The 22,616-nt window shown below is 35.5% G+C and overlaps 1 protein-coding gene across 6 annotated transcripts in view; it reads right to left on the bottom strand.

The window, feature by feature from the left end:
- Positions 1 to 22,616, bottom strand: part of TRPC4 (transient receptor potential cation channel subfamily C member 4) — a gene marked incomplete at both ends in the record, with an annotated part of 138,374 nt that overhangs the window by 43,134 nt on the left and 72,624 nt on the right. For all 6 annotated transcript variants that reach the window (XM_084235219.1, XM_084235220.1, XM_084235221.1 and 3 more), the window contains one exon: positions 12,435 to 12,771. In XM_084235219.1, coding sequence (XP_084091345.1) covers positions 12,435 to 12,771 — 337 coding nt within the window. The remainder of the gene's footprint in view (positions 1 to 12,434; positions 12,772 to 22,616) is intronic.

Raw genomic sequence — 22,616 nt, 5'->3', positions numbered from 1 at the left:
TGCGCCACCAGGGGAGGCCCCTAAGCACCAGTTTAAAGGCCAAGGGTTCCTTTTATACACTGAGGCCCTGGCCATGAATCTTGAAAGGGAAGGAGCTGTAAGTAAGCAAGCTTGTTAACTATGCCTGCATTGGAATGTTCGTTGCACCTGGGCTGGAAGTTCTACTGGAATCTTTATTATATTCATTTGCTCAATAATATATTTTCTCATCAATATGGTGGTGGATTATGGGTGCTTTGGTGGTGGATGTGGTGTAGTAACACCCTGAAGAGGGAGATCCTATACCTCAAAAATACAAATAACATTGTAAACCGATGTTACTTCAATTTTTTTTTCAATAACAATATGTAAATGTCAGGACTAAAGACATTGGAGAAAGTAGACCATGAACTGATACTTATAGTAAATAACTAAGCAGATGTGCTACTCTCTAGAAATATATTTAAGAGATAAGGAGGCTTAATTAGTATATATTTGTATGGCAAACAAGCTCAGAGGTGGGTTAAAAATTTTCAAATTATGCTGAACCAGAATTCTACAATAGGACTGTTCTCTGAAAGGTGATACTTTTGAAAATGGTTGGGACTATCTTGGGAATAAATCCAAGCTAGATATATAACAAACTATATTTATAATTAGATGAATACACACCAAATATCTATGCATATTTGGAGATGCTATATATTGCTATGTATATGTATGTGTGTGCATGTATATATATACATATAAATATATACATATATATATATAACCATTTTCATCATATGTGTTCAAACTTAGTTTATTACACAAATAATTTTCATGTACTACGGAATAATTGGGGCTTGTCTCTCAAAGGGCAATCAATGTTTTATACTAAATTTAGTGTCATTTATCCCATCAACAAATTATTAAAAAAAAAGTGATCTCAATAAATGCAGTAAATGCATTTTACAAAATTCAGCAATCATTCATTATAAAAACTTTCAGCAAACTATGAAATTTCTTTATTTGATAAAGGACCTTGATAAAAGTCTATAACTACAATCATAACTTACTCTGCAAAGGATCAGAGAATAAATAATTTAGGCTTTGTAGTTAATGAATGGTTATGACTGTATTACAATGAAAGCATTAAAAACTATCAAGGGGCCAGATTTGACCTGAGTTGTCAAACCTAGTCTTTATTTTTTCACAATTCTAGTTACATGACTGTATGTGTTTGTCAAAATTTTATATCTCTGTATCAGAAAAACATGTAGTATACAATTTAAATGAAGGCAGTACAATTCCAAGAGATTGATGTTAATGAATAGAAATAGATTAAAAATAAAGAAATATAAAAGATTTCACTTATGTGATATATTAGTCATAGTTAATAAATGTAAAAAAACATTTTTCTTACATTTTCTGTATGTTTGAAAGAGTAAGTGTATTAGACATATGATCTATCATTTAATGAAAACTCACAATGACTAATATTATTCAGATTTTATATTTTAATTTTAAATTACATTTAAATTAACCCAGATGAGTTCTGATTTCAATTGAATTAATTATAGTTTGTATTTTAAAGTGTACTATAGGTCACTGCTTTTTTGAGATTTTATGTTTATATCCTAGTTTTCCCTTTGATGTTTGTTGCATAAACAAATCTCTCTTAAGAGTTCAGATAAGATTGGGTTTTAATTTGGAAAGGATAATATTCACTGTTTCCATATTGAAGAAAGAAATATATCAGAAATGAATCAGATATGATGCATGCACTGGGTTTTACAGTTTGTGGGAAACAGAATTTATTTTGGTTTAATGAGGAAAAATGCATGGAAACATTCCACCTCCCACATCCGTGGTGATTTTCACTACTGAGCCTGGGTACAGTCTCAGAATCCTGCTCAGAACCACAACCTACATCAGAAAGCTGAGATCCAAGGAGAGTGTGACTAATGTTAAGACAATGCTGCTCTTCTGGATCTCAACCTCCTTAATGCTCTTAGACAACATTTTCTTATTCTTGAGACTTCATAATGTAACTTATTTATTTTGCTTGAATCAATGCCAATTCCCAGAGATCAGAAGATCTGAGCATGCAATTATTGACTGAACAGATAAATGCTTTTCAAGTTAACTTTCCTGAAGACATCGTAAAAAGAATTGGACTACTTTGGGTGAATGAGGTGCCAGCCCTGGCTCAACTGGTAATCAGCTTTATTATCCTAGCCAGTGGCCTCATCTTTCTGAATTTCACTTTTCTTACTTCAAAAAAAGAGAGGGCTGGATTATACATGAGATTCTATCTATATAAACTCACATGAAGAGTATAATTTTACCCAAATTTATATATATACATATATATATATATATATATATATACCCTGATATAAAAAATCGGGCATTGCTTCTACCTATTTGGACTATCAACATTTTATTAAATTCATCACAATAGCTGCTATAAGAAATTAAATCTATCCTGTAAAATGGGACACAGATTTCTTTCAGTCTGCCCCAGGAAACAGAAATTGCATTTCAATACAAAGTTTAAAGAAAGAAACCTTCTAGCCCAGTGTAAAGAAGGAAATATCTGGCAGTCAGATTTGTTCCAAAACTGGAATGTATTATCCTGTGGGCTAGAGATTTCAATCCAGATCTGGGAATGTCTTTCATCAATCGTTCTCCACAGAAATTCTAGCAATGAATAGAAAACTTGTGTAATTTATAAAGATCACTCAACCTTTATGAATTTGTGATTCTCTTGTTTTCATATGTCAAATTTGTTTTAACCTAACTGCTAACCAACCAGAATGTTTATATTTTATTTCCCTTTACAAATAAATTGTGTTATCTTTCTTCCTTTTTCTACCAAACTTGAAAGTCAGATGTCATTATTAACTGTAACCAAAATAGGTAACTTCAAATATTTTGTGGGTAATTATGTGGAAGAAATAAAGATGCTGGGGATAATTGTTTCAGAGGGCAGAATGAGAATCACTGAGTTCAACAGAAAGCAACTTTTTAACCTGAACTCCTTAATGTCTGAGAAAACTGTTCTTATTAGATGGATTCAAGGAGATGACACTTCAATTGGAAGTTCAGACTAGGTGACTTCAAAGATTTCCTAAGAAGAGTAACAATTCATGTTTCAGATATATTACAGTTCCTTTGTAAGAAAGAGACATAAATGCTGACTTTCTTGACCACACAAAAAATTATTTCACCTCTGACCTAAAAAGGACACAAAGGTAAGGGGAAAAAACAGATTTTGAAAAAGTTGAGGGTTCACACAATCATTTTAAGCTTGAATTGTAAATAAGATTGTCAATCAGTGCTCATTGATTAATGGAGTTTTTAAAGTACCAGATTAGATATACCTCTAGTCATCATTTATCCATTGGATGACTACTGATTTCTATTTGTTAAACGCCCACCGGTGAGGTACAAAATTTCCTCTGTTCTGACAACATTCACAGAAGTTTTGAAGAAACAAGCCTTTAGAAAAAACCAGAGGGTGCTATTAACTGAAAAGCACATCCACATAGTAAACTATTCATGGTAACGAAAAATTCTGAAGAGAACAAAGCTTGCGGGAGCTTCTGTCACAAAAATGTTTGTCCTGTTCCCACAATGGGAACATTTCAAAATTGCTCTCTGCTGTTTATAAACATATGACATGATTTCTCAGCGTTGTGGTGGAGGCCTTATTACAAGCATTGATGTCAGGACTGTGGGGACCAACGAAGGAAAGATCACAGTGCAAATGAGTCAGAGAAATTCCTTTTAAAAATATTTGTGTATGCCAGGAAGTTTTTACATTTCCCCCTACCTTTCCTATAATAGTTTTCATCAGGGCTGTTGGAGCATTCTATTACATCCTATCGTGAAGTTGGCTATGTGGACGAGATAAAATTGGCAGACCTCAGATGCCACTTTTAAGAGCCCCGATTTCATAAAGAAATGTGCCTTTCTGCTAACAGGCCTTCCCTTGTTCTCTCTTGCTGTCAGCACTTAAACAATGAATAACTGCCCCAAACAAAAAGCAAATCGCCTTTCACCTAAGGCCACTTCCAATGACCTGTCATGGCAGCCAGAAAGCTGTTTGAGCATCTGGCCCAGCCAGTCTCCTAACAGAACACCAAGTTCCATGTGGAGGCACCAAATCAATTAAGATGAAAAGAACACAAAGAATTCCTCCCTGCTAGAGTTCTTGTTACTGTGTTTCCCAAATCAGTGAAAAATAAGTACTCTCTAGTTAAAATTTTGCTTCTGTTCAAACTGAAATCTAAATGTCGCTATTTTACTCAGCAGAGACTGACATTAGGCTGGACCTATATGGGACCAGAAGTGAAGGAGCTGCTCCTATCGTCTCCATGTAATATATTTAAAACTCATACAAAGATATTTCTCAAAGGAGTGACCTATACCTAACTCAAAGGTAAAGACAGGAGCTCTAAGCAACCACTTTCTGAAGAGAGTTTACAGAAAAACTGTAGCCACACCCAAGTTCCCTACAGGCATCAGCACTGTACCTGTTACCAACCGTCTGCTGCCCTCTGCTCTATGCAGAAAGAACACTGGGAAGAAGGTGCAGTACAGTGTTTGTTCAAAGGGAATAACTGAGGGAGAGGGGAGGGTGATTACTCACTAGCTCAACCATCTCCCTAAGTCAAGTGTGGGAGACTCCAAGAAAATCCTTCAAAAAGCAGATTCTTATAACAAGGAAAAACTGGCATCTCAATTGCTGCTGGGGCACCACTGGTCATCTCTCTGGGTCTGGAGCATCAGGGACGGCAGACAATCAGTGGGACTTGGCAATAATGCAGCTGGTATGGCAGCAGCCTGACCTCCTGCTATTTGATGTATAAGGTTTTGTGATGCTCCTAGGGAGTGTGTATCACAGGAAGAAGCTGGAATTGAGTTATCTTGCCAGCTTGCCCTTGCTAGTATCACAGGACCCCTAAAGTAGCCAACTGCTGGTAGCAAGAGTTGGGGGACAGAAAGATGTCATGCGGAGTTGGCTCTCGGATGCTGTGAACTGTGCAGCTTGGAGGCACAAGGAGCCCTCTAGAGAACATCCAGCCCCCCACCTCTGCCCCAAGATCAAAGACTGGCCAGAAATTCATGGTTACTTAACTATTCATGGAAATTGAAAAGTCTGAAGAGAGCAAAGCTTGAGGGAACTTCTGTCAATAAGGAAAGAGCTCTGACCAGGGTCCCAGTGAAGTTATCTTTTCTTGTCATTTTTCTTCCTTATAACAACCAAGGAATAGGGAACATAAGAGTCTGTGTCCCTCCTTACATCAGGTAAGGGTGAAGGATGAGCTGGAAAATCACAGGTCTTTACAGCCACATGTCAGGTGTGTATTGGGAAGAGGAGAGCTTTAAACTGATAAGATTCAAATTGTAAAATAAACTGGGACTACCTTTTTATAACTCAGAGTTTCAGGAACTTGATATATACTAGAAAGATCATTAAGGGCTAGGCAAAGTATATTTGGTATAGAGGGTTCTGGAATGTGAAGTAGTGAAATCATTTGATGTTTAGATGGTGAGACTCTTAATAACACCTTTATATGAATATGAAATTTAGCATTCACAATCTACATTTTCTCAAAATTTGTTTCTCAATTTAATGTTTCTGAATCTGTCAACCAAGGAGAGAATTCAAAATCCTTATTGCATAAAATCCACTGTGATTATGATTTTAGTGAGTAGACCACACTTAAAGAAACACTGACTTAAAGTAAGTGATTAGTTAAACACATTTAGCTTGAAGACATCTAAATTACTATGATTTTGAAATCACTACTTTAACATTTAGAAAATAAAATTGGGCCTCCTTGGTGGCACAGGGGGTTGAGCACAACACTGTGAAGCTGTCCGCAGCCACTGCAGCACAAGTTCGATCTCCGGCTAGCCAGGGAACAACCCACTTGGCATAGCAGACCTCTCGACTCTCCCGCTGCTCTCTCAGCAGTGTATTTCAGTCAGTCTGCCTGTTCTGTTCTGTTCCCCACTCTGTCTCTGGTGGGTCCTCTCATCCCCAGCACCTCTCACATGTACCCCAGTTCTTGTATACATAAATAAATCTTAAAGAAAATTAGGAATGAGCAATTAAGGACATACCTATAGTCAAAGTATCAAGAAAGGATACCTTGTTCATTTTACATTAAGATACAGAATGGAGAATGTTAGAATTCTGGGTCATTTGACAAATTATAACCTAAATATAACAGCATAAAAATCAAGTATCAATGCAGCAGTATTCTTATGTTTAATTAAAACTTTTTTTCATGAAAACTAAGGCAAAGAATGCTTAGATAGATGGGAAGACATTGCATAAATATTAATCTAAGTCTTTTGCTCGTCACTTATTTCAATAAATAACAGTCCTTGCCTGCCATTTATATTTAATATTAATTTTCAATTGAACATGACTTTCTACTTAATATAACTTTTAACTATTTTTAAAAATTTACATAAAAAGGAAATATATTTACCTCTTTAAATTTTCCTAAACACTCTCCTACACATATGCACACACACACACACACACCGCTGAAAGATTTAAAAATAATATCCTTAAAAGTAAAACAATTTAACTTTATGTTTTAGCAAATGATCATGGAAGCCATATAGGAAGTATCTCAAGGTTATATCAAAGAACATTATTGTTCTTGACATACATTGCTTCTTTCTGTATTAGGGAGCCATATATATAATTTGTGTGTTTTAGACTGGAAAGGGGTGGTAGATATGTTGTAAAAATCATGGTGGTAGTGATAAGTTTGGTAAAATAACAAACATGATATTCATAGTAAGTCATATCAAGTGTGACTCTTAAAGAGTTTTATATCTTTAATGAATAATAATCATGTTCTAAATAATAATCAGTTCTAATAATAATCATGTGTAAAGATCTAAGTTGGCAAGAAGAGGCAGAGAAAATTAGAAGTTTATATCTGGAGACTTGACACCTGGGCTGTTTTTGCTCCCTTGCATTCTACCCTCACTTCTGGGGCAGTGGCTTGTAGAGGATGAAGGCTGGAGCTTTGGAGTTACACTGACTGGACTATGAATCTAGTTTCTACTATCAACCACTGATTTGCCACTGGATGTTGGGCAAGTGATCTAACTTTTCAAAGCCAATTTCCTCTCAGTGAAATGAGATATTAACATCATGTATTATGGTTAGGTAAAGTGGAATTACTTTGAAATTCAAATGAGAATACACATTTAAATCACTTAGCACAGATCTTAACTGCTTAGTTTCTTCTAGTATTAACCTCCATCACTACTATCCCTGCCATTGCTAGTCTGAATGAATGCAAACTTCAGGAATCCCTCTACTCTTACCCCGAGACCCTCCCTCCCTCATTTGGCATCTATTCCTCTTTTCCTATCTTACCCCTTTTCCCTCAAATCACCTGAACTATGTGGCCAAATATCCTCTCAAAGTCTGCGGATTTAACTATTGGTGTATCAGACGTGTATTGCATTGTGAAAACCTAAACAACTTCATTTTCTTCCCCACTCTATGTCATTTGGTCAACTATATCTACTATCAAAATGTTAAATGTACATGTTTTGTTGTTGATGCTTTACTAGTTTATTCTTGACAAAGATTAATATTTTGATAAAGTTGACTTTTACAGGAAAGTAAGGATTATATGTTACACTATAAAATTTATCTGGATAGTTTTGTTGAAAATTAAAATATCCATTTAAATTTACAAGTGGGTGTTTCACAGCTGTGTTTTGAGTGTCTGTTTGTATCTGAAGCTAGCTTGCTGAGGTGGTGAGAACACCTTGCCAAGGGAAGAGGGAAGAAAACTATAGACTTGTTTCTTGTAATTGCGAAAGTATCATTCAAGGGTGTTTGAGAAGATGGGTAATTCAGGGATGGCATTCAAAGTATGAGGACCTGAAGCCTTATTATCATAATGACTTGCAGGCAAAAGATAAAGAGATGATCACAAAATAGTATGGTTTTCTCTCTGAAATTTTTAAGTGACAATGTGGTCACCATTCTCCATTTTACATTTTCATTTTGGCAGGTCTTATGGAAAACTCAGATTTGTTCATATCAGTGTTTAAAACATTAAAAAGAAAATGAGTTATGGAAATGAGCAGTGACCTTTGTGAGAGAAAAGTTATCAAATAAATATGTGTTAAAGGTAACATGTATAACTAGGATATTATGAACATTCCTTAGTTTATGCCTAGGAATTCACCATAAGCTAATTTTAACAAGCTCAGATCTCTTCCTATAATAATCTTTTTCCTCAGTTCACCCTTCTCCTCATCTGGCCCAGTGTGCATATACTTACATATTATATAATTATGGCATATTTTTAGGCAAACACATAATATCAAGTCACTTCAGCAGACATTTTGTTTTCTCTTTGGAAACAAAGTATTTCCTGCTTTATTACTATGGTGACATTCATTAAGTTTACTTCTTTATGAAAAATGGTACAACTTCAAAATTTTTTGATGATCTGATAACATAAGTAAAAATATGTATGTTTCATGTTTATGTGCTTTTTTTTTTTTTTTTTGGCAAGAGAATAAGCTATGGCACAAATTCGGTTGTTAGAATTGAATTATAGTGGATTCCCAGGAAAAAGAAATCCAAACTGGCTTTTGGGAAGATCTTAAAAACTAGCATCCCAATGTTGTTGTTGTTTTTTAATATATTTTACTCCTTATTATCTCCAGAAACAAATGTTATTTGAGATAAAACTGCTGTTATAATTTAGATGAATTCTCAGAAAATACATTGTACATATAACATGCTATATTTAGTTTGTATGTAAATTTTATATAAAAAGGAATTTCTTAAATGAATTTTCTATTCATTTCATATCTCTAGTATTGCAAGTGAAAATCAAACCCTGACCAAGAGTCTCAGGGTCATGAACAGCAGAACATAGAAGCAACCAGATCTCTGATAGTCCCAGGAACTTTTTAACTCATCATTCAGTCTTTCCAATATAGTTTTCTTTCTAGATGTTTAAAAAGTAGAATTCTGTCATTAGGCCCACATACCTGCTTGATAGGACCATTGTTTTAGTTTTCACTCCAGTTTAAATGGGTCATTTGACAGTGTGAGAAGGATATTGATATACCCTGTCTAGAATGACCTTATCTATCTATTGATTCTAATTGAATCATCGGTGATGAGTTTTTCCTGTTAGTTAGAACTATATCTCAAGATGGCCAAAAATCCTGTTTGATCCCTCTATGACACTTTCAGATATCTTTGTTTATATGCTAAAGTTCACCCTGACAGCAAACATCTGCTAGAAGATCTATTGAAGCTGTATGATGGGAGAAAAGATAGGTAGATAACCTTTAATACAAGAAAGTCGGATGGAAAAAAAGATTTAAAAAAATGTTGTGGGATGATGAGCCACAACTTACCGAAGATACCACAGTGGAAGGATGTTGTGCCACTGTAAAGTTTTTTTCTAAAAATATAAAACTGAATAGACTTTAATTAGTTAACAAAAAGTTGAAAAATTCAATAGGAAAGATATTGAAAATAGCACAGAAATCTTATTCTGACATTGTACTAAATTGCAGTAGGTCTGGATCTGTAACGACGAATGAGTTCTTCTTGTTGAATCACAACAAAGTATATAAAATGGCAGAAATTCCCAAGCAGACTATACTTCTCAAGGAGATAAAAAGATTGATTTAAGAGAATAGGTTTTCAAGTTAGAAAACTTTTTACTCAGGAAAAGAGAAGATTTATATATAAGTATATGCAACAAATAAAGCAAAAGTCTTTTTGTCAAAATAAATAAAATAGGAGGAATAAAAATAATCATTTCTCATAAATTATGGGAAATATTTCCTGAAAATGGAAGGAAAATAAATTTAGTACAATTGAAAAAATACTTTACACAGTAGCTCACATAGGTGTCATAGGTTGAAATTTTAGTTAGTTCGGAAAGAATTAAATAGAACTATCTATCATTGGGAAAATTAACATGAAGAGGAATACATTTATAAGCTACATCCTTTCCTACAGTCATTCAATCTTGTTATTATAAATCTAGACCCTGACATTAGAGGGATACCTACTTTATTAGACAGCCAGATCAAGTGAGACAAAAGTGGACGTTTCATTAGTGTTTTCTCAAGTCAGCCCATTCCTTTTTGTCTGTATCACACTAGATAAAATACTAAGGCACCGTACTCTGTTGTCCTTAGCACCCTACTCTCCACCCTCCCCCAGGAACCCCTCCCACCCCCAGTCCCAGCAAAGGCTAATAGGACTTAATGGGAGAAAAGAAGTCCTCACTCTAAATCTTTCATCTTATTGATGAAGACATTGAAAATCCTGAAAGGTTCTGACCACCCATAATTTAATAGTCTCTTAGTGGTAGAACCTGTATTCAAATCCATACTTTTTTGACAGGAGCCCAAAACATAGAAAGTACCCATTATAGTCTTAGATCTAAAAAAAAAAACAAAAAAACACTCAGTCTTAGAGTAAGGCACTCAGAATTCCTCAGGCTTAGTGAAAATATAGCTATTTTGATAAATCTATTTTGTCCAGAAACATTTTTTTCTTATGCCTTATAAGTTAAACAAAATGATCATTCATATATTTTCTTTTTAATTCTAGAGAATGTCTTTTTCTTTTTCTTTTTCTTTTTTATAGAGGCATGTTTTATTTATTTATTTATTTATTTGTTTTGTTTATACAAGCACTGGGTACAGTCACAAGCGCGGGAGGGTGAGTGAATTCACCAGAGCCAGAGCGGGGAGCAGAGCAGGCAGAGGGACCGAAGTACACTGCTGAGGGGAGCAGCGGGTGGCAGGAGAGGTCTGCATGCCATGTGGGACCCTCCTCCGGTGGCCAGGGAGCAGCTGGGGATCGAACCAGCGCTGCAGAGGCTGCGGGCAGCTTCGCAACCCAACGCTCAACCGCTGCGCCACCGGGGAGGCCCGAGAATGTCTTTTTCATAGTAAAATTTTTCAGAAATCAACTCCTTGCAGTCAGGGAAGAGAAATAAAATATTGCTTTTGACAGCTATTTCTCTCAGCTGACATTATAATGCTCACAATTATGTTTAGACCTTGTTTAACCATTTAGCTGTGGTTTGGATATAATTTCTTCCAGCCAACTTTCAAGGAAAATTTTGTTACAAGGTTTATAGGTTGCTAAAGTGGCAACCAATGACCACTTTAATCATAATGGGAAAGTTAAAGTTACTCATAATAGGAAAGTTACTCAAAATGGGAAGCTTAACCTCCTAAACAGTTAAAAATTGCTTCCAAGAAATTTTCTATGAAGAAAGCTCCAGAAAGAACATATAATTAATGATATATTTAAATGGAGACAGGTAGGAAATTTTTATAATGAATATCAGCTGCAATGTGAGAATTATTTTATTAAAAAAGACACAGATTATCTAAAATTGCCCTCTGAGCACAATCACATTTTATATACTTCAGATTAATGAGAACATACTCTATTTTAAAGTTAACTTGAGGGTTTTCTTTTTAGTAGCATATATAAAACACATCAAATCATGCTCCTATGAACTTTTCTTATTGTCAGAATATAGTTTTTATAATCTTAAAAAATGAAAAATATACCTATATTAGATTCACATACTGTAATTTTCCCTGCCTTTTCCTCATTTTATAGTTTCTCAACTAGTTTTGACAGTTAATCCACTGATATTCCCAGATTGTGACCATAAAATTTGTCACATATTTTCTAATTACTAAATGATGAGGTGTACATGATACCAGTGAGTTTTAAAATGAAGACAATGTGATTTCTCTGCAAACCACAGTAGGATAGAGGAGAGAATAATTGAAATACAAATTTTAACTATGGCTACAATAACAAGAGGATAAACCAAGGTTTTCACCAGCTATTTTAAGGTTTTTCTACCATTCCATGATTTTCTCAGATACAAAATATTCTTTCTATGAAAATAACATAGAGATCAGAAAGTGTCTTATTATATAATTTACTATTATTTTGATTGACTGTAATTGCAAAGATAAAATTAAATGGTTTGATCTTTTAAATGATTAGTTATGTACAGAATCACTAATTATGCACAGTGATTGATATTTCTCTTTTAGAAGGCATATCTTTTTCAAGAAAATTAGATTCCTTATTTATGACCAATGAAAGATGTTAAAAGGTTTTAAACTACAATCATACAGGCAATATCCAGAGAATCACTAATGAGATGTAAAGTCATTAAAACCTAGAATCTAAAGCTTAAGATTACATTTCATAGACTATTTGGGAGCAGGTTCACCACAACCTATAAAACAGCTTTGGGGCTAGGTCTTGAAGCTACAATGGTCAGAACCTGTTTTAAACATAATATGTCCCAAATTGTGATAAGTGTTCTTTTCTGAGCAGCAAAATCTATGGCAGTAACAGCTTTTTATTATATTTTCTATAGTAACACATTTACCCAGGACCCACGGTAATATCATCCACTCGACGATGGTTGGTGGTGGACCTTGCCTGTTCAAGTCTGACCTGTCGATGTGCTGGGAGGCAAGCAGCAGCAGGAACAAAAAAGTCAAATAGGATGCTGTGTGGCAGATGAACTTGATAAATGGCTTTCTGATGAACAGTCCAAGTGGGCTCTTAGGAGCTATAAGGTAGCACACAGAGAAGACAGGAAAAAGAAGTCCTATTATAAAACATGTCACCATCTTCACCGCCCAGTGTCTTCTCCTCCATCCTGGAAACTCATCATACCAGCGAGATGCCAGCAGCTGTTGACAATTGGGCTGGGCAACAAACTGAATGGAAAGGGAAAGAAAGGCAAGAGTCAGAATTACAAGGAATGAGTTTAATTCATCAATAAGAACAGTTATCTTTAAAATGAGAAGTTCTGTAATATTTCAACAGTCACTCTGTAAATAAAGCCCAATTCATAGCTATTTATCATACCCAAGTGTGATATTGTGATTTATAGGAAATATATATATTTGGTCTTTCAAATGAACCAAATATATTTCTGCATACATATTTGCTCTTCAACCACAATCCCTATCTCACAGCTACCCAAATTTTTGGAATTCCTTAAGTGTTGTGAATGATAAGTGTGTCTTTTTTATGTTAATGAAGGAGACTTTTGGGAAACACCTAAAATTAGGGGCAGGTTGACAGGGAATTCAACTCATGATTGGTGAGGCTTCCTATCCCATTCCCTGATTTCCTAGAGGGGAGTGGGGTTAGAGGTTGAATTCAATTGCCAATGGCCAATTATTTAATTGTCCATGCCTATGCTGTGTATTCTCCACAAAAGTCCCAAAGGAGAAGGCCTCAGGATTGGTAAATATATGAAGATTTGGGGGAGAATGGCATGACTGGAGAGGATATCAATGCTTTGTGGCTTCCCCCACACTTTGCCCTATGTCATCTCTTCCACTTGGCTGTTGAGATTTGTATTCTTTGTATCCTTTGTAATAAATTGGGTATTTGGTGAGTGAATGGTCTTTCATAGTAATAAAATATAGCATAGTTGAAAAACCTTAACAGAAGGAGGTTAAAGAAACCTCCAGCAAATGCTAGAAAAAAAAAGACAGTTACTATAATCTCATGACTTTTCATGAATTGAAGAAACAATATAAAGGACTAAGTATGAACACAACATTTATTTCATATTTGCAGAAAAAATAAATGTATGTACTTTGTTCAACATAGTCTGGGGTGGGGGGGTGAGGACTAACAAATGCTGCCCTTCCTGGCCAAAATCATATTAGAGCTTGGGACACCCCAGGGCAAATGAATGAATAACTTTATTGGGAGGACTTAAACCTTGCTTGGATGAATATCCCTGTCACTTAGTACAGGCACGTGCAGACTATGTTAAATTACTTAGAAAAAGTAAATCACTTAATAGTTATAAAACACCTGCCATTTCCAAGCACTTGGCCACCCTTGGTTTTTACTAAACCTTTGTCTTAAAAGATATATATTTTTAATTATTGGAAAGCACACATCTGTGCTTAGTAAATCAACAGTGCACACAATTTTATATCAACACAGACACAATGAGGTTTTTGTAGAAGTAAATATAGACGGGGTGATGTCAGAAGAGCAGGTGTATGTGTGATACACCGATTTCCTAAAATGTGGATATAGATACAGATCTCAATCCTAATCATAAAACTGAAATAATCCAAAAAAGTTCTAAAATCACTAAACTAGATATACTCACAATGGTTTGACATCTTTCTACTATACCTTCTCACTACGTGTCTACATACCAGCATTCCCCAAATTGTGTTGTATTTATTGACTTTTTCAGGGACAAAGGATTTGATGGTTAAATTAGTTACAAATTTAAGATTATAGGGATTAAACATGATTTTTCAGTCTTTCATTTCCAAAGTATTAAGATATTTCAATTATTTCTTTCTTTCCTCTTTCCTTGCTCCCTACCTCCCTCCATTTCATTCTTTCCTATTATCTACATGCTATATGCTCCCTTCTTTATATTGTGTTCGCTCCATCCCCCCACCTTAGATTACTTAGAGTAGTACTTGGCTTTATATTAGCCTCCTCTGAAGGACAAACTCAGAGAGAGGTCACCCTGACCCTTTGAAACCTGTTCCTAGTCCATTCCAGCAAAGCCCACTCCAAATGCACCATCACACTGCCTGCCACATGCAGTCTACAGCTCCTCAGTCCTCTCTCCTTCTTTGTCCCGTGCATGGAGTCATAGGAAAAACCATCTTCCATATCATTCCAGGATGGGTGAGGGAAGTTTGGTTTCTTTTTAGGGACATTGTATTATCCCTTTTTCTTTCCCTATAGTTGTTGGCCAATTCCAACACATCTCCTGCCATCACTTTAAAAGTCATATTAAAACATTGTAAAATTTGTTTTTTTTTTTTATAAATTTTATTGTTATATTCACCATACAATTGCAGCCCCCCCATTCTGACCCCAATCCCTCCCCTCCCGCCCCCGCCCCCCTAAAAGTGTCTCTGGTTCATAGTTTTTTGTTGATTTTGATTTTCACTTTCTTATAGTTATTCATTTTCCTGGTCCCTTATTTAAGTTTTCTAGATTCCTGCTATGAGTGAGACCATCCGGTATTTTTCTTTTTCTTTTTGGCTTATTTCGCTGAGCATGATCCCTTCCAGCGCCATCCATGTTGCTGCAAATTGCATGTGTTTATCTTTTTTGAATGCTGAGTAATATTCCATGGTATATATGTACCACATCTTCTTGATCCAGTCATCTATTTTTGGGCATTTGGGTTAAAACATTGTAAAATTTGAATTCACCTTTGTGTCATGCATTTATAAAAGACACTGAAAAAAATGAAATGCTTCCTTATCCCTCTTTTTAAGACCTTTAAAAAGTTTCAATAGCCTGATTTCCTGATAATTTATAAAATAATTGCATTTCTTAGAATGCGAAATATTAAAGATGCTGCAAAGATTGTTGAACTTAATCTAATCTTATATAACAATTTGACAAATAGTATTGACTTAAAACTACTCAAAATATCAAAACACCCAAAGTCATAAAAGGAACAGAAAAAAAGATGAGGAAAATCGGAATAAAGCTGAAAAGTAAAAATAAACAATCAAAACCAAATAAACAGGAAATGTCATTATTATATCGGGAGGATTTAAAATATTAACTAGATATGAATAAAGCAAAAATTCAAAATTAATGTAGCTCTAATATTTAAAATAATTTTGAATAAAATTTACTTGGTATCGATCCTTTCTTCACCATTAGAACTTTTCAAAATATTTTTCTAATTAAAAAATTTATATCCTAAGTTCTGAATGTGACCATATTCTCTATAAGAGCAAAACCTAGAATTCAAGAACAACCAGCCTGACTACTTTATCCATCTTGACTAAATCAGATAATCACATGGGAGTCTCAATTGGCTGCTGGTTTATTAAAAAGAGTTGAATTTTTTTTTGGGGGGGTGTGAATGTATTTTAGTGATTTACATAAAGATAATCTGATTCTTTTACTTCAAAAGGGCCACAGGTTCATATAAATGCCAATTTCCTCTGAAGCTTACTGTTTATTCCTTAGCAATTCAAAAAAATATATCTCCTTTGGGGTTTTATTTCCTCTGCCCAGGAATGGTTTTCAATGACTCGTTTTGTAATACTGATAGCAAAGTGGAAGGATTATTTGAGGGCAGAAGAGCTTCAGGAATCATTTTGTCTGTAGTTGAAAACCCTTAGTTTCTTCTACTTTAGCCTCTTTCCCAGTTCATAGCTGCCAATGACCTTGAGCTATTTGAATTGTTCTGTTTCCAAGCTCTGACCCACACAGCTGATAGATATTTGATGGTATAGGAATAAAGACAAAAGTATCAAGAGTAATCCCCCTTCAAGTCATGAATTCCAGGACAGATGGAAAAACTAAGCACAGAACAATAGCCCTTAGAGGATGAGAACTGACTAATTCACATATAAGCCTCAATGTCAGGAAAGGACTTGGTCAATATGTAACAGACTGACAGAGAGAACATGTGAACCAGGGCCAAAAGAGGGGGACAATTGTCACGTTAGGAGAGGTACCACATTCCCAGGCACAGTTAGTGGTGGGCAGAGCTAAGTGGCCAGGTGAAGCATCATTATACAGAGGGAGGCAAGACTTGGAGAAGAAGAGTGCATTTGCTTCTAGGCTTTGGACCTGCATGAGGAACTTGGGGGACTTGGAGGAGACACGTGGAGGATACACATGTAGAGACACTTGAAAGAGACATGTGGGGAAGCTGACAGTAACAGCTGTTAAGCTTGATTTGCACTTTGATTTTGCTCCTTTTGTCCCAGACTTGCCTGGTCCCTTTCATTCCCTGCCTATGCTTTCCTGCCAGAAGGTGTCTTAGACTTGTGACAGGATTTCAGGCTTCACTGGCCCAACTTTGGGCTGACCCTGTTTGACTGGGCATTTACTCATGAGGACGTGGGTAAATTTGTGTGTTTTACTGGGAAGCTATTTCTTTCTTCTCCTCTGTCTTTATGCACATGAACACTATTAAAATTCTTTTACCCTAAAATTGTGCTTTATCTTTGCCTGCATGGATGGCTGGACATCTTAGAGAGTGCAGATTTGGGGGTCCCAGTTCCCCTCAGTCATGTGTTAACACTCACTAGGTTTTCAGAGATCTGTACCTTAATCATAACAGATTATGTTATCCTAATATATTAAGGTATCATAGGGATTTAGTGGATATAAGCCTTGAAAACAGCTCACAGAGGTTTAAATGATAGATCTGCTGCTTCCTGATTCTGTGACTATTAATAAATTATTGAATTGTCAGTGTACCTTTTCCAATCTGTAAAATGGGGCTAAAAGAAATACTTACATAAGGTTATTATAAAATCAAGTGAATTAATACATGAACAATACAGCAACTAATTCCTAGATCACAATGCATGCTCAAAGAATGCTAATATTATGAATATAGTGACTATGTTCACATACATACTTTAGCACAAGTATATATACATTTATATATTCATTTAAAGGCATGCATAAATATAGAACATTCATTTTAAGCATATTATATAGTATTGCCCTTATCCCAATTTATGTATATTTACATATTATATAACTTAATCTTAATTAACATAATGTCACAAAATGAGATTGGCTAGAAAAGATTTCTATAAGGAACTTGCATTTAGAAGGTGATAATTCAAGCACCAGGGAATACCAATAAAATAACAAGCAGACGAATTGTATTTCATCAGTCTTGTTAAAAGGTAAGACATTAACGAAGACCTAATCATATCTGATTTGGTTAGTGTCTAACTAAAGAGATTGAGATTTATCAAGAAGACCGACAGATAAACTTTCAATTCTGTTCTCTGTTCTCTTTCACACTATATGGGCCAAAAGGTCAAGTTCAAATAAACTACCCAGTCATCATAGCACCTTATTTCATTCCTTAGGTAAGCACGTCAAGTTCAAATCTGCAGACCAGAGTCAAGGAATCACTCAGAGCATCTTACTAGGCCACCACTTCTGATGTCTATATCCAGACGGGGAGATGATGACTAAACTCCATTTGATAGTGTTGGTGAGGCAGAGGCCGGATTAAACTTCTTAAATCACTTCTGGGCCTAAATTCAAAACTCGTTTAGCAACTTGAGCTGGGATGATGTGTGGGAAGTAATGGGAAGTGGAAAATGCAGAGGCAAAGGAAATAAGGTGGGTGGTGATAAGCCCAACATTGAATGCATTAAGCTATTGAACTTGGCAAACGAGGAAAACCCAATTTAGGTAGTGGGACAGTAAAGTCCATAGATATTGCTAACATTTTTGAAAAGCACAAAAGTCAGCAGTTTCTACAAATTCCAAAACTATCCACCAATTACCTTCTTCAGGGTATATATGAAAAATAATTTTAAACTATCATGGAAAATAGATTTAAAATTGCTGGTCATTTCTAGGCAGTTATCTAGAGGCTTTCTTAAAAATAATCAGTGATGGGGAGGCAGAAAATGATACCATTTCGAAGGACCTGCCATATTTTTTTTTGACTGTTGAATCATGTAAGTCAATCATAGATAAGAATGGCAAATGGAAAACAAAGGGGAAAGTTAGGTCCTGACCCTGGGCAGCTCTGAATAGGCTGATACCCTAGTCTCTGATGAGCCACCAACAGAGTCTGCACAGAGCAGTGTCAAGTTCAGAAAGAAGTTCCGCTGTTACTCAGAGTCCCTGGAGAGACTCCTGCTGAGGTCAATGTCAAGAGTCCAGAAGGGAAAAAAGAGACACAATTAGAATGAATATGTTCCTAGGAAATAGAAGTACGTAATCACTCTTCCTTTCCGAGCCTTTTTGAATAACCCTAAGACCAACTATTCCTGAGAAAATTAAACTATGGAAGACCCTGAGACTAGGAGACCAATTTTATACCTCCTTTCAAGATTAAAAGTTGATGTCACAGAAAAGTTTCTCTTATCCTGCCAACATCTACACATACATAATTAATGAAGAGTTATATTTGTTTCAAATGTGTTAGATACTATAAACAGATAAGTTTCTAACTCTAGTCTCAGGGTCAAGAATATGATCATTTTCTTTTGTGTACTCTAATCTATTTTCCTTCCATTGAGTTCTGTCATGCTTCCCTTACAACAGCTCCTCAGACTTAGCTAACACATTTCCTCTAAACAATAATATTCTATTGATAATTATCTGTTTATTAAAGTTGGAATGAAATTAACTAGTTTATGGTCAACAGAGACAAGTTATGTGTTTTAGAAACAGCAGGGCCCACACAGTAACTGACCTCCCCAGCTATCTGCTCTTACGTGTACAGCAACAGAGGGAGAAATGAACCTGAAGAACACATAAAAGGGCCAAAAGGAGAAAGCAGTTTCATGGAACTCTGCCAGATTTTCCTATCACTTTCTGAAAGCACAGATGAATGATACATAGTGTCTATTAAAAGGAGTTAGACTCTGACATCATATTTCATTTTTCTCCTTTGCTCACATCTTACTGTCACTGATGCCTGTTTGTCTGCAGTATCCCCTACATGCTGGCCCTTCTCTCCAGCCCCTCTGCCCTATCCCTAATCTAGATCTTCAAGGCTAGTCCTCAAGGCTAACTGAATAATGCTCTTCCCTCTCTCTTTTATTTTTTAACAAAATAAACTGTGTTCGGAAAATGAAGGATGTATCCTTTCCACTCCCTCTTCCACATTTTCAGGATTTCTACTTTCCATGAGTACAAGAGTTGTTTGTTCACATAGCCTGCATAGCTTTGGGATAGGTTCCTGAGCTAATGCACAACCCAGTGTAAAAGGTGCTAAAGCATGTGTGAAGAATGACCCGAAAATAAAAGTAAGTAAGTATACACAAAAAAGTAGTTACTAAAAACTGGATGTGCAATCACCAATAGGACTTCTTCAAGGGGATTCAACTTGCAACCCAAAGGAACCAAGTGCAATAAGAACGACACTGATTGTTTTCTAAACCAAGATACTGCTATTCTTGTGAACAGTGACTTTTTTTGTGTATTAAATATATCTCCATATGATCTCTGAGGATCAGTTAAAATATATTTGCTCATTGTATTCAATTCCTGGAATTGTAACACAATACCAAAAAATAAGTGGTTTAAGAAATAAAAATTTATTATCTCATAATTCTGGAGACATGAAGTGCAAAATTAGGGTACTGACAAGCTATTCTCCCTCTCAAACTCTGGGTAGAATACTTCCTTGCCTCATCCTCCCATCTGGTAGTGATTGTTAATCCTTGGCATTTCTTGTTTTAAAGATGCATTATTCCAACTCTGAGCCTGTTGTCATATGGCCTTCTCTCAGTGCATCTTACTGTCATCAATTTTTCTCTTCTTATAAATCATATCAAGATTCAGGGCCTTTCCTATATCAATCTGTCTTCAACTTAGCTAATTTCATCTGCAATGATACTTTTTTCCAAATAAAGTCAAATTACAAGGTAATGGGAGTTTAGGACTTTAACATATCTTTTGGGGAAATGTAACAAATATAACTCAAACTAAAATATTCATAACTACCCTTTTTCTAGTAGTTGTCTGTCGTTTTTCACTACTTGGCACCTAGCTTTTGGTTCAATAGCTGACATAAAAATTGCTATTTAAAATGTTACAAATATAGTTCAAGTTCATACTTTTAAAAAAAGCATAACTGTCTTATAAACATTGTCTGTTTAGATGTGATTGTTAACCCATCTATGCACTGTCAATGTACTGAATGAATTAGAGAAGTTGCAGTGGTGGATTGTGTTCTTAGAACCCTGTGCTTCATTCTATGTTTGGCTTTCTTCCCTCTCCCGGCTTTATTTTTCTATTTTCTTATTTTTTTTTCACAGTGGTAGATGATAAATTGTATTGAGTAAGCAGGAATATAGAAGAGTATTTTATCAATAACATTATGATGTGAAAGGACTCTGATATAGGTAGTTTGGTCTCCAAATGATTCAAGTTTAGGAATAGTCTAATGAAACTCGTATACATAAAACCATCTCCTATAGCTATCATCGTGCTGCTACAACTAAAACTTATTTCTAAGGTCTTTCTGGAGATATGCATTTTTTATCTGGCATATAATATTAATTGCTTAGGCAAGTGAGACATTAGGTATATATACAAGCATATACCATTACCCTAGTTGAGGTAAGGTTTTCTTGCAATGGATGTAAAATCTGAATATCTATGAGCTTTTTTTATTATTTGCATAAACTGGAATTATTCATCTCTCTGTTTGTCACAGTAAAATCTTACTGATCTCCAACTCTGCTTCTATTTCCTCTGGTCAATCTTTTTTCTCAGTACTGATACTGCACCTTGAAATACATTTACAATTGCTCTTAGTTTCCTCCTCTCACACCTTTTAATTATGGGTTAGAGTGAGCTATTTGTGAAGAGTCTGTCGTTTTTCACAACTCGGTGCCTACCACTAGTACCTGGCATGGAGAGGCCAATGAATGTTTACTCAGTTGAATCAACTGCTCAACACAGTTCGTGGGTTTTGTTCCATTTAATCAGGCATGAACCATGTAAATTCTACAGAAAAGTCTGGTTGAAATCATTAACCTCAACAATAAGAGGGATGCTTTGTATTCTTGTGCTTGTTTCCAGAAATTACAAATAGCTGCCTTCCTTCTTCTGGAGACATTTGAAATAGTCCAGCAGCTTCCGAGGTGCTCCGCTGCACTGCCCAAGTATAGAGTGAGGAGGCAGCTTCAGTCCCAGTGGAAGGCAGTGCTGAGAAGCTTGAAAATCAAGTTTTCTTGGAAATATATCTTTACAAGGAGCACAAAATGAGAGTCAGTTCAAGTAGCTATAAAGGGAATTCACTACAGAGAAATGTAGCTCAATTCCATGAGAATCAAAGAAAAAATGGCAAGACTTGCAAGTGGTAACATGGTCTTTAGTACTCTTTAATTCTCTTAACATTGCTTATAAAGACTATAATAATGATATTGTTTCATCAACCTTGCTTTTTTGTACAGAGAGACAGAGATGTACATTTATGATGAAAATTGTGTGTGTCGGGGGGAGAGAGAGAGAAAGACTCCCATTTCCAGGAATTTATTTCCTTGCAAATAAAACTATTAGTGATTTCTAAATTCCTGCTATGAGTGAGACCATCCGCTATTTTTCTTTTTCTTTCTGGCTTATTTCGCTGAGTATGATCCCTTCCAGCTCCATCCATGTTGCTGCAAACTGCATGTGCTTATCTTTTTTGATTGCTGAGTAATATTCCATTGTGTAAATGTACCACATCTTCTTGATCCAGTCATCTATTTTTGGGCATTTGGGTTGTTTCCATAGCTTAGCTACTGTAAATAGTGCTTCTATAAACATAGGGGTGCAGGTGCCCTTTTGAATTAATGATTCTGTGTCCTTTGGGTAAATACCTAGGAGTGGAACAGATTTAGAAAACCTAAATAAGGGACCAGGAAAAAGACTAATTATAATAAAGTAAAAATCAAAATCAATAAGCAACTATAAACCAGAGACACACTACGGGTGGGGGGGGGGAGAGGAGGGATTAGGGTCAAAACAAGGAGGGTGTGAATTGTATGAGAATACAAACAAGATGAAAATGCATACATTGTGCAACCATGAAAAATGATGTAAAAATATG

The sequence above is a fragment of the Talpa europaea genome, assembly GCF_964194135.1.
Source record: "Talpa europaea genome assembly, chromosome: 6".
NCBI classification, from domain to species: domain Eukaryota; kingdom Metazoa; phylum Chordata; class Mammalia; order Eulipotyphla; family Talpidae; genus Talpa; species Talpa europaea.
Note: the sequence above shows the minus strand (reverse complement) of the source record. Positions and strands in the feature narration are given on the sequence as shown.